Consider the following 13163-nt stretch of genomic DNA (forward strand, 5'->3'; position numbering starts at 1 on the left):
TCTTGACGTACCCTATTAAAACGCAATCAAAAACGCAAAAAACCGCATCTAAAATAGTATAAATAGAAGCAGAGTTCTTTATGGTAAGCCTTAATCCTAACCATCTCCCTTCAGTGGGGGGAATTTCGACACGTATATTATATAAAGACACGTGTGTATTCGAATGCAGCGTTGTGTCAAAATTTCAAAGGATTCGGTAGGAACAAACGAACATTACATTTTTATTTATATAGATAGATAGATGATGATCTGCTTTAGTTCATTTTCACAGAAAAGCGTAATGCCTCACAGAAAAGCAAACTTAGGGCGTCGTACTCATAGCGCCATCTGTTGCACATAAAAGCCTTAACCTAGATGATATCTTTTAATATATATGAATGTTTAACGGAATAATATACAGCCTATGTCCACTCTGAAGTTCCATTCTAAATATTGGTGAAAGAATTTTTGAAATCATATGAGTAGTTTCGGAGATTACCCGCTATATCCAAACTTACTTACATACTTACAAACATTACCTCTTTATAATATTGGTATAGATGAAGGTGAGCTTAAAAAAACATAGTTACATATAAGGACAAAAAGCTTAAGCAAGGAAGATTTTTCTTCCAGTTTTTCTAAGTTGTTATAACAATTTTTCATTAAATTAGGAGAACATTTACTGATATTTAATTAACAACAATAACTCCAGGATCAATATATTCTATAGATTTTCAGGTTTTATTTACACTAAAGTACTTTTATTTTGTATATACTTTTAACTCTAATAAAAGCAGAAAATTTGCTGAGTTTATTATTGTGGAATTTCAATATACAGTAAAATTACATTCTAATGCTTCTTTTTGTAATGTTTACCACCATTAGACATTCATTTTTAATAGTCACAATTCAAGTTTCATAAAATTTATTAAATTTAGGCTTCAGTTTTGCTTGATTTTTCAGATTTGATTGTTGAACTATACTAGATAAAGAATAAATTAAAAATTACACCTTTGTCAATCCAGCAAAAATTTAATATAACAACAACATTTTCAATAATTTTGAATGATCTTCATCTTCAACAATATTTATTTTATGTTCTATTTTTAATGTAACTGATGATCATTTAAAATGATTGAAAACGTTTTTATTATATTAAATTTTTGCTGGATTGACAAAGGTGTAATTTTTAATTTGATTGTTGATTTTTAAGGAACACTATTTTGGAGTCACACATTCACAGGTAATTTTGAGTTAATGTTTACATGATAGAGGATAAAGTAGGTGATTTTTGGATCTAAAATTTTCTAATTTTTGCTTTGTAGAGAAAGATAAAAATTAGAAAAGTTTGCAGCCCCCGCTGTTTTGCAGGAGTAAATGCTTGCTTACTCTTTTAAGACCTAATCTTCAAACTTCTTTTTTTTTTATATCAATAATTTTAACTTGATTGATATTCAAGGTTTCAGAAAAATTGCAAAACAGAAACAAAAAAAAAAACAATCAATAAGAGCTTTTAAACAGAGACTAAAAAAGTTTTCAAATATTGACTTCTTACTTTTTACAGGTAACCCCCGTATAACACGGTAGTTATGTTCCAAAAAATTGCCGTGTTATGCGAAACAAAGAACTAGTACGAAAAGGAGGGTTAGGTTCCAAAAATTAAAAAACATGCTACTATATTTTCATAATTAAGATAAATATCTTTATTAAAATTTTCTTAAGTGATACATATTAATATAAATTAAACAATGTTTTCTTTGTCATCACTAAAAGCACTATTAACCGAGAGCGTTTTATTTTTGGCAAGTTATCGTTATCCTCTGAGCATTTTTCTGCATTATTTTCAGATTCATGCTTTACCTTTTGCAAAAAGTGTATGTAATTTTAGATTGCTTGCTTCTAGTTAAAAGATCTTTATAAATTTCCTTATATGGTGCTAAGCACTTATGGAATAAGGGAAAAACATGTGGCAACACCGGAAGCAGAAGCGTTGAGATCTGGCAAAATTGAAACAAGTTTCACGAAGGACCATGTGTATGGTGACGAGATAAGAAAATTTACACACTAAAGTACTAATAGTTCACGAAAATAATAATTTTCGTGAACTATTAGTACTTAAGTATGTAAAAATTTATTACATTTCATGTTGTACGAGGGTTTTACCCATTTCTCGAACCGTGTCAGAGTGAATCCGTGCTATAAGAGTACTGTGTTATACAGGGGATGGTACCAATTCTCGAACAGTGTTAGAGAGAATCCGTGCTATAGAAGTGCCGTGTTATACAGGGGTTACCTGTACCATAATATATTGTAAGGTATTTAATTTGATATTATAATTAACATTTTTTTTAATGTTTTGTATTTTTTAAAATTGTTTTCACATATTTACTAATTGTAAATGTTGAAAAATAAAGACTTTAACTTATCTAGGATTATTATTTTAATAACTAATGAATGATAAACACACAAACAGTTTTTTTGGTAGGAAATTGTTAAATAAAAAAAAGTAAATAAAATCAAGATATATATTAAATTAACTCTATTTTTCTTTTCCATGTTAATGAGAAGAAAATTTATCAAGTAAATATACTGTAGATTGCTTTTGTCTTGATATTTTATTTAACATCTTCAAGGTGATGATTTTAGCTATTTTTAAATTTGTCCAACTTATCCTAATTTTTCTTTCAAGAAGTCTTATTTTTTATACTTTCAAACCTTACAGGAGTACTGTAATAAAGAAAAATTAAAATCAAACCAATAAGAATTAAATAAATTACAAAATACATGAAAAACTTCATGTTTTGTTGAAAGTAAATATCATGAATTTGGTATTGATGCAGCTTCTCTTATGTTTCAGGTTCCTTTTATAAATCTGTAGTTTTTTTATGTAGTATTTTCTTTTGCATAGGTTTTTATCCCCTAATTTATTCTATCATACCTTTATATTTTTGTCCTTGGCATTATAAGTAGGGAATAGAAGCAGAAACTATGGATTTATAAAAATTAAAACAATATGATAAATATGAGAGATGATACATTGTTCCCAAATGCATGGAAAATGTTTACTTAATAGAAAAGGTAAAATTTTTCTTGTTTTTTTTTGTTTTTGTATTCTATTAAACTATTTTACTAGCAACAGTATTTAGTTGAATTTTTTTTTTAATTATTTCTGAGGAATTAGCTAACAATGTTCTATATTTATTTATTTTTCCTTTATTTTGTTATATATATACTAATTTTATTTGAAAAATAACCACCTTTAAATAACTTGGTAAATACCATCAAATATTAACTGTATCTTGTCGTTAAAACTTGAAATGATAATCATTCTCAAATAGAAAACAGAGAAATTATGTAAAATTAATTGCTACTGTAAACTGTGATAGATAGGTAGTGTATTTATTTAACAAGCAAACTAATAGAAAATGAAATATGTAAAGTGTTCAGTACAGTATCCAGTAGGATTGGATTGGTGGAATAAGGTAACACAATGAATAGGTGATCTGTCAAGGTATGCTCCCAGAAGGACTTTCTATAGAGGAAACTGGTTTTTATTTAGATGTTAAACATATTAAGAAAACCATTTTTGCCAGCTTGTTAGCAAGATGTGAACCCAACTTTTATTTGTTTTATCCACTCAGCCCACTGATGGGCAATATATAGCAAGTATATTTTTTAATTACTTTTTTATTGCTGGTACATAGAAAGTAACAATCATTATAAACATTTTGAGTATAATTTGCTTTAAAAATTGAACTTTAATAAATAAATATTTAAACACTTTACTAATAATGAACATCAAACACATAAATTCAAAAGAAATAATAACTACCCTTAATTATAATAGCTGAGAAAATGTGCAGTTTAAAACAGTATTCATGACTATTTTTTGAATAAAACCANGTTAAATAAAAAAAAGTAAATAAAATCAAGATATATATTAAATTAACTCTATTTTTCTTTTCCATGTTAATGAGAAGAAAATTTATCAAGTAAATATACTGTAGATTGCTTTTGTCTTGATATTTTATTTAACATCTTCAAGGTGATGATTTTAGCTATTTTTAAATTTGTCCAACTTATCCTAATTTTTCTTTCAAGAAGTCTTATTTTTTATACTTTCAAACCTTACAGGAGTACTGTAATAAAGAAAAATTAAAATCAAACCAATAAGAATTAAATAAATTACAAAATACATGAAAAACTTCATGTTTTGTTGAAAGTAAATATCATGAATTTGGTATTGATGCAGCTTCTCTTATGTTTCAGGTTCCTTTTATAAATCTGTAGTTTTTTTATGTAGTATTTTCTTTTGCATAGGTTTTTATCCCCTAATTTATTCTATCATACCTTTATATTTTTGTCCTTGGCATTATAAGTAGGGAATAGAAGCAGAAACTATGGATTTATAAAAATTAAAACAATATGATAAATATGAGAGATGATACATTGTTCCCAAATGCATGGAAAATGTTTACTTAATAGAAAAGGTAAAATTTTTCTTGTTTTTTTTTGTTTTTGTATTCTATTAAACTATTTTACTAGCAACAGTATTTAGTTGAATTTTTTTTTTAATTATTTCTGAGGAATTAGCTAACAATGTTCTATATTTATTTATTTTTCCTTTATTTTGTTATATATATACTAATTTTATTTGAAAAATAACCACCTTTAAATAACTTGGTAAATACCATCAAATATTAACTGTATCTTGTCGTTAAAACTTGAAATGATAATCATTCTCAAATAGAAAACAGAGAAATTATGTAAAATTAATTGCTACTGTAAACTGTGATATATAGGTAGTGTATTTATTTAACAAGCAAACTAATAGAAAATGAAATATGTAAAGTGTTCAGTACAGTATCCAGTAGGATTGGATTGGTGGAATAAGGTAACACAATGAATAGGTGATCTGTCAAGGTATGCTCCCAGAAGGACTTTCTATAGAGGAAACTGGTTTTTATTTAGATGTTAAACATATTAAGAAAACCATTTTTGCCAGCTTGTTAGCAAGATGTGAACCCAACTTTTATTTGTTTTATCCACTCAGCCCACTGATGGGCAATATATAGCAAGTATATTTTTTAATTACTTTTTTATTGCTGGTACATAGAAAGTAACAATCATTATAAACATTTTGAGTATAATTTGCTTTAAAAATTGAACTTTAATAAATAAATATTTAAACACTTTACTAATAATGAACATCAAACACATAAATTCAAAAGAAATAATAACTACCCTTAATTATAATAGCTGAGAAAATGTGCAGTTTAAAACAGTATTCATGACTATTTTTTGAATAAAACCAGTACTCTAATTTTTGAAGCATTAATTATTGTTATAATAGTAAATTATATTAGAATTTTTTCATTTGTGTTGTTATATTGATTTTTCTTTCCTTACTTTAAACTTAATTTATGTTTAATTAGATTTATGGAGGAAAATCTAAAAAATTTATATTTATTTTTTTTAATTTAATTAATTTCATTGAAATTAATTCAATGAAAATTTCTAGCATTTATTTTCATCTCCTAATTTATATACTTTTTATTTTTTTATGCTTTATCATATAATACATTATTATATATTAGGGATATTAATGTATTATTTTATATATCTAAATGTTGTTCTATATAAATTTTATAAAAACTTTATTATTTAACTATTATTAACATTTTATTAATATTGGTAATTTAAAAGTGCATAAATATGAATTTTTAAGACAATATTTCAATTCAGCTTTAGCACAAACAGTTGAAAATACTGCCTTTTTTGGAGATATACTTTTAAAGTTACCAGATATAACTCATAGCATTTTAAAAAAAGAGAAAGCATGGTCTTTATTAATGAAGTGGTCCTTAGGATGGTCAAATTCTACAGGAATATATGATAAGAAAACAACTGAACTTATGAATCTAGTAAGTTTATTTTATTATGTCACTGCATGCAATTATAGTAATAAAGTTTTGAAACAAGCTATAATTTAATCATTTTTTATGATTGATGATGATTAAAAAGATTATCACTTATCTAAAAATGACAAATGCTGATTTAAATTCTCTTTTAGACTAGATATTGTTACATAATTATTAGTTTTTATTTCACAAAATAAGTTATCAATACTATTATTAAATATTAGTACTTCTGTAATAATTATAACTATCATAGAATTTTTCACACAAACCATAAAATTTTCAAAATTAATTTTTTCTAATCTTTAGACAATGTTCTAAGCTCGATCTTAAACTGTATTAAGATTATTAAAATATTATTTGCAATCAAACAAACATTTTGACATTATAATACCAATATAATTAATTTCATACAAATGATCACAAAACATAGAAATTTGCTTAGTGCCATTTCTATGATAAATAAAGAAGGTATTCAGTAAATTGTGACTGTGTTATCTGGCAAAATATTAGTTGTCTGTGAATGAGTTTTCCATCATCAAATAAGTTCTTGTTTGTTTAGTTTATTTAGCATTTTATTATGTTTCTAAACATATCAAAATAACCAATTTATAATATTATTTAAATAAGATTATAAATTGGATAAATAAAATACATTATCTGAAAATATTCTTCCAGTATGTAATGAATATTTTTATATACAGTAATACCTTGACTTACGCTACCCTGACTTACGCGGACCCGGAAATACGCGATTTTGAAATCTCGTAGATTCGTCTTTTGTTTGAGCGGCATGCAGCTCTTGATTACTCACTCCCCCCACACTATTGTTCAGCTTACATGTTTGGATGTGTCGCGCGTAATCGATGCACAGTTACAATTTATTTTGTGTTATTTATTTCTGTGTTGTTATATCTATGGAGACTATATGGTAATTTCTTGTAACCGTGAATGAATCAAAACACGAGATAAGATTAACAAGAACATTTATTAGCTTACATACATCCGACTTGGATTTTACACAAATTGCGAAATTATACCCCAACTTACGCAAATTCGACTTAAGCGGTTATCGCTCGGTCCCACCTATCGCGTAAGTTCAGGGTATCACTGTACCATCATTAAATTTTCTAGTGTTTGATTTTATGTATTAATAGATAATTTTGCATAGAATGCTGGTTATTCAAATTTTACATAAATGACAATTATCCAAACTTTGAGAAAAGCTTATTTTTTATCTTAAGAAAAGTTAACCACTATAAAAGAGAAATTTTTCAGAATAATTTTATTTCGTAATATTATACAAAAGATTGCATTACTTAACTCATTATACTAATAATTTCAAGATAATATTTTATGGAATGGAAAATATTAAAACTCTAGAATAAACACTGCACTTAGAACACAGCTAAATGTTTTATATTTTCAATAGAAAATAGTAGCTAAATTAAGATAGAAGAATTTCTAGAAATTCTTCTATCTTAATTTCTGCATACTTCAAGTTTTCAAACTATCAAAAATTTGAAGTATACAGAATATATAGTCAATTCCACTTAATTGGAACACATTGGGACTAATCCATTTTGGCCCAATTAAGCGACTGCCCCAATTAAACAAACTAATAATAAATTCTAAAATAAAATATGTAATATGCAGGTAAATAAATAAGTAGGTTAAAAATAATAATTAAGTACCTATTATAATGCTTTATTAAATCAAAATATTTGATATATATTTGTACTATATAAAAAATATTTGTACTATAAATTTGCCAGGCTCGTGACGATAGATAACGGATTCGCATCACGTATGCCAAATACAGTATTAATAGTCATACACAAGGGTTGACCGTTTGATTCATTCCTTTTAGTTAGAACATGTTCTAACTAAAAAGAGAGAAAGGAAAGTGTTCATCCAAAAGTCACCTTACAGTCTTTCTTTGAGCACAATTTCTTTTATTTGGAAATGGGCCACTTTGGCAGGAGTATCCATAGAATCTGCCAGCTTCATATACTGGTCTCAACAATCGGATGGCTGCTGTCCAAATCTAGACGTAATCATGCACACAATTTCTTCCAAGGAAACTCTAGTTATCTTCCAACTCTGTCAAGAGACCTCGAAAAATTGTCTGGGGATCTTTCTCTTTTTGCTTTTAAGGGGATTGTTTTGGTCCAATACAGACAAGGTTAATAGCTCATGTTCAAGTCTGCTTCAGATGGGATTCCCATGTGATATGTCTTGTTATGCTGACCCCATCGGAAAAATGGAACTGCTGGAGCAAAAGACATATGCCGATTTGTCTCAGCCAATCGTTAGGCCTACATGACATTAGTGTATGTAGTGTCTACATATTTTTGGAAGATCCTTAAAATATATCAAAACTTGCTAAATTTTTTTTCTGCTACCATCCCAATTAAGCAAAAAGTTGTCCCAACTAAACAATTAAATTCTGTTTTAATTTATTAGTTTGCTTTTTGTTCTTTCAGATTTGGCCCAATAAAGTGGCTGCCCAATTAACTGGTGGCCAAGACTGGTGCCCATTAACCCATTAATGATGGTAAACAGAATTGACTGTATATACTATACAGTGAAAAACAGTAATAATGATACATCCATTATATTATATTAAAATATTGCTTTAGTAATGATAATAATAACTCTCCCGTGGTCACCACCTAGTCATGGTGGGAGAGCCCAGTAATTTTACTGAACCATAGAGCAATGCAGGCTGGAGCATAAGCTCCTGGTAGGGACACCCATGCCAGTAACGTCTATGGGGAGAAATGAAGCTAAGAGTGACCACATCCACATTCTGTGGAGATAATTATCATGGTAGTAACCAGATCAAAGTGTGATACCAGTTCGGACGTCGCCCAGGTTAACGAGGTCCACGTTCGCGGGTTAGGCAGAGGCTCACGTTCGAAAAATAGGCCGCAGTCTCCCTTGGTTACTGGTGGCGAAAGCAGCGCCGGCCCAAGCATGGCTACTGCAATGCCCTCAACAGATGTGAGGAATCAACCTAGCCTTGATGTTTCTGTGGCAATGCATCCACAGACCACAAAGCTGGAAAACCATGCCAACAGATGAAATGGACATCAGAAATGAACGAGTTTATCATCTGTACTTACTACACCATCACGAAACTCGAAACAAATATGACAGCATACAGACAACAACTACACCATAGATTCACACAACAATATCCTCACCTCACTGTCACCAAACAAAGGGTTGTTGATCAAAAAAGAACAATTATACACAACGCCCTTATCCCACAAACAACACTTGAACTTATCAAACAACAAGTTGCTGATCAAATACATCAACAGACAGAAACATTTAACATTAATGAAGACCATGTAACTTGTCAGGATAATCCAGCAACAAGCATTGATAATAGCACACATACAACAACTACCACTAATGACACTTCAGGCACTTCCTTATCTATTACTGATAACATAGATATAGATAGATAACATAGACATAGAAAACACTCACTAAATATACTGGTACAGATTTCACACAAAGACCACGAATACCAAAAATCAACACGTCAAAGGTAGTAGGAAAAATACTAAATTATGTAAACACTCACTTATTACTATACTACATCCATTTAATTTCTACACTCTCAGACATTCATACATTAGTTTATGCTGCGGTAGTCACAGTAGTGACACACCATGGACTGAAAATACAATCACAGACAGACACACACAAAACACAATTCTATTATAAGCCTGCCTGGCAGAGAAGAATAGAAACACAAATAAATGACATTAGACAGCAATTAGGCAGGCTGACACAATACACTAAAAACAACATAACACCCAAATTAATGAAACAACTCAAAAACATTTTCAAGAAAATCAAAATATACACAAAACATGAACATCACAACACACATTACAGAATACATCGATACACTAAAACAAAAACTCGCAGCCAAAGCACGTAGACTCAAATGATACAAAACATGTACATTACAAAAACAACAAAATAAATTATTCACAAACAATGAAAAACTTTTCTACAGACAAATCAGTACCAAAACAAACACTGATACACAGCACAGTGGCACACCAACAGAAGAAGAACTCGCAACTTATTGGGCTTCTCTTTGGTCCAATGCTGTTANAATTTACCACAACAGACCAGACATCACACTCATTGACAAACACAATAAAACCACATACATTATAGACATAGCCATTCCAAACATTCACAATGTACAAAACACATGCACTGAAAAAATTAGTAAGTACACAGAACTCGTCCAGGAAATAAGGCATCTGTGGAGGATGGATAGGGTGCTTATCATACCTGTTTTTCTGTCCTGTACAGGTGTGATATCTCACACACTACACAAAAGCCTGGGAACATTACAATTGAATAGAAATACATACATAACACTACAGAAGGCCACTATATTGAATACATGCCATATTGTTAGGAAATTCCTGAATACAGACACTGACACACTTATTTAATTTTGGTTATATTTCGGTTGCTATGCCTTGACTCTGGTCCGGCATAGTACACAGCCACCGGTGTGAACCGAGTATAACCCACTAAACACAACAATAATAATAATAACTTGTCTCGATTATATATATATAGATTCTAATTTGAATTCTATGTTCAAAACTAAAAGTGTGTCCCAATTTTGGATACAAATTCGTGCAGAATATCCTCCCGTTTTCACAACCAATGCAAAATTTGCTGCCTTTCACTAGTACATATTTATGTGAGAAAGCATTCTCAACTATGATAAATATAAAAACAAAAAAAACGCAATCTATTGCAATTAGATGCCTGCATACAGATAGCATTACAAACAATTGAACCAAGATTTAACAAATTAGTTGAGGATATTCAGCAGCAGAAATCTCATTAAATTATTTTCAAATATTTTTTGTTTTTTCTATGAATTTTTAAGTGTTTCTTATTTTATTTTCTGTTAAAAATTAATAAGTTTTTATGTTTAATTGTGAAGTTTGAATGTTATTTAAATAGATAATGAAATAATACAGTTATGATTTACATNTAGAAATCACAGGGGATGCAAAGAACTGTTACTCATAGATTCAGTCATTCTACGGCAAGCGCACAAACAACACAGAAACATACACATGGCATATATAGACTACAGAAAAGCATTCGACAGTGTTCCACACAGTTGGCTGCTACATATTCTACAAAATACATCTATCACTCATTGCATTCTTTGAAAACACTATGCAGCACTGGAGAACAACACTACATCTTAGGGTTAATAACACTTCCATCAGGGCTGTGGAGTCGGAGTTGTGGAGTTTTAGTGTTTTAGCCGGAGTCGGAGTTGTCCAAAAATCCACTGACTCCGACTCCTTTTTACTTCCCAACTTGTTATGTATATACAATGTAAAAGTATTGAAATCACGTCAAATTTGACTCTCCATGTTTCTTTTGCAAGTCTACGTTTGGAGACCTCCTGAACCTCCCAAAAAAGTCAATAAAAGAGGAAANAAAAATCCACTGACTCCGACTCCTTTTTACTTCCCAACTTGTTATGTATATACAATGTAAAAGTATTGAAATCACGTCAAATTTGACTCTCCATGTTTCTTTTGCAAGTCTACGTTTGGAGACCTCCTGAACCTCCCAAAAAAGTCAATAAAAGAGGAAAAATTTGCATGTGTGTGTGTGTGTTGGCATCTAATTTACTTAATTTCTTTATTTTTTGTTCTGAGATATTAAACAGTATCTCAGAATGGGTAAAGTTTAAGAAATGAAATGTGGCACTGTAGCTTGCATATAAAGGGTCAGTAATACTATTAAATTTTAATTCTTAATTAAAGGTTGACAGGGTGAAGACATAAAAGGAGTCATGTGTCACACATCTTAATGAATATTTTACTCGTTATTAGCATTCAAAATTAAAAAAAAAAAGTAAAACTCGTCTCTACCCTCAAAGTAAGCTTTTTTGTCATTTTATAATAGTACAGTAAAACCTGTTAAGATGTTCTCGCCTACGATATTAGAACGTGTATGGGGACATGATTTAGTTCAACCACTTTGACGCTTAATAACTAACTCCTGTGTTAAACCATCTGACTCCGATTCTAACCACTCTGACCACAGAAATTATTAGGCTTTAAACAGGGTGAACAAAATCGTGTCTCCGTACACAGTCTAACATCCACANAGTGATTATTCATTTTTGTGATTTCATTTTTAATGAAAACAAATAATGTGTTATTGTTAATTGTCTACTTGGACTTTACTTATTAATAGGACTTACAGTAAAGTCCAAGTAGACAATTAACAATAACATTAGAATTTAAGGACAGTAAGGCTTTTACAATTACAAATATTGTGTGTGTGTGTGACTGGACAATTGTGTATACATTTATAAACAATTATTTCTGATATTCTCATAAATTTAATAATAATTAATGTTAGTATACTTTTTGAATAACTGAAATAAATGCCAAGTGAATAACATACCATTTTAAAATTGTAATTATCCCATAGTTATTTACCAAAAAACCTCTTCAGCAAATAATTTTATATTAACAATCAATGTAATCTTAGCATCTCCTTTCAAAATGTATTATGTCACTTACACTAATTACATTTCATNGGCTTTAAACAGGGTGAACAAAATCGTGTCTCCGTACACAGTCTAACATCCACACATATAAAAAAAACCTCAAATCTTTTGCATATCTCGAAATTTCAAGGTGTCCTGAGTCCAAAAATGTAAAAATTTGGGAGGGGTCATTTTTTGACCGAGCATTACACTTTCCCTCTGTTATATATAACAGCCGGAAAAGTAAAAATTATCAAATACATATTTACGAGGGCTGTTTGAAAAGTTCGCGGCCTTGCCTATATGCAGCGCTGCGATCAATTTAATTTTTGGCGGGAATAATTCAACCATCCTTGCTAAAGATACGATACCAATTTCCGCTTGATTTGTTGTAAAGTTTTGCCACGACAGCTTAGCAGATAGTCAATGTGCACATGCTTTGTCAAAAATGGAGAAGACGAAGATTCGTGCGGTCATAAAATACCTGAAGAAAAAAGGGTTGACCGCATTTCAAATCAAAGCTGACATGGATGAAGTTTTGGGAGAGTCTGCTCCCTCGTAAACCACTGTGAAAAAATGGACAGCCCTTTTTAAATCTGGCAGAGAGAGTGTGAAACATGATCCTGGCAGCGAACGGCTGTCAACTGCTGTCACTGAAAAAAATATCGACAAAGTTTACAATTTGGTGT

The 13163-nt window shown here is 29.8% G+C and overlaps 1 protein-coding gene across 3 annotated transcripts in view; it reads left to right on the forward strand.

Annotated features, from left to right (window-relative positions):
- LOC111629462 (coiled-coil domain-containing protein 134-like) overlaps positions 1-13163 on the forward strand; it is a 64376-nt gene that overhangs the window by 34767 nt on the left and 16446 nt on the right. For all 3 annotated transcript variants that reach the window (XM_023373381.1, XM_023373380.1, XM_023373382.1), the window contains exon 4: positions 5725-5903. In XM_023373381.1, the coding sequence (XP_023229149.1) occupies positions 5725-5903 (179 nt within the window). The remainder of the gene's footprint in view (positions 1-5724; positions 5904-13163) is intronic.

Source organism: Centruroides sculpturatus, unplaced genomic scaffold (assembly GCF_000671375.1).
Source record: "Centruroides sculpturatus isolate CEXI.00-Female unplaced genomic scaffold, Cexi_2.0 scaffold85, whole genome shotgun sequence".
Classification (NCBI taxonomy): domain Eukaryota; kingdom Metazoa; phylum Arthropoda; class Arachnida; order Scorpiones; family Buthidae; genus Centruroides; species Centruroides sculpturatus.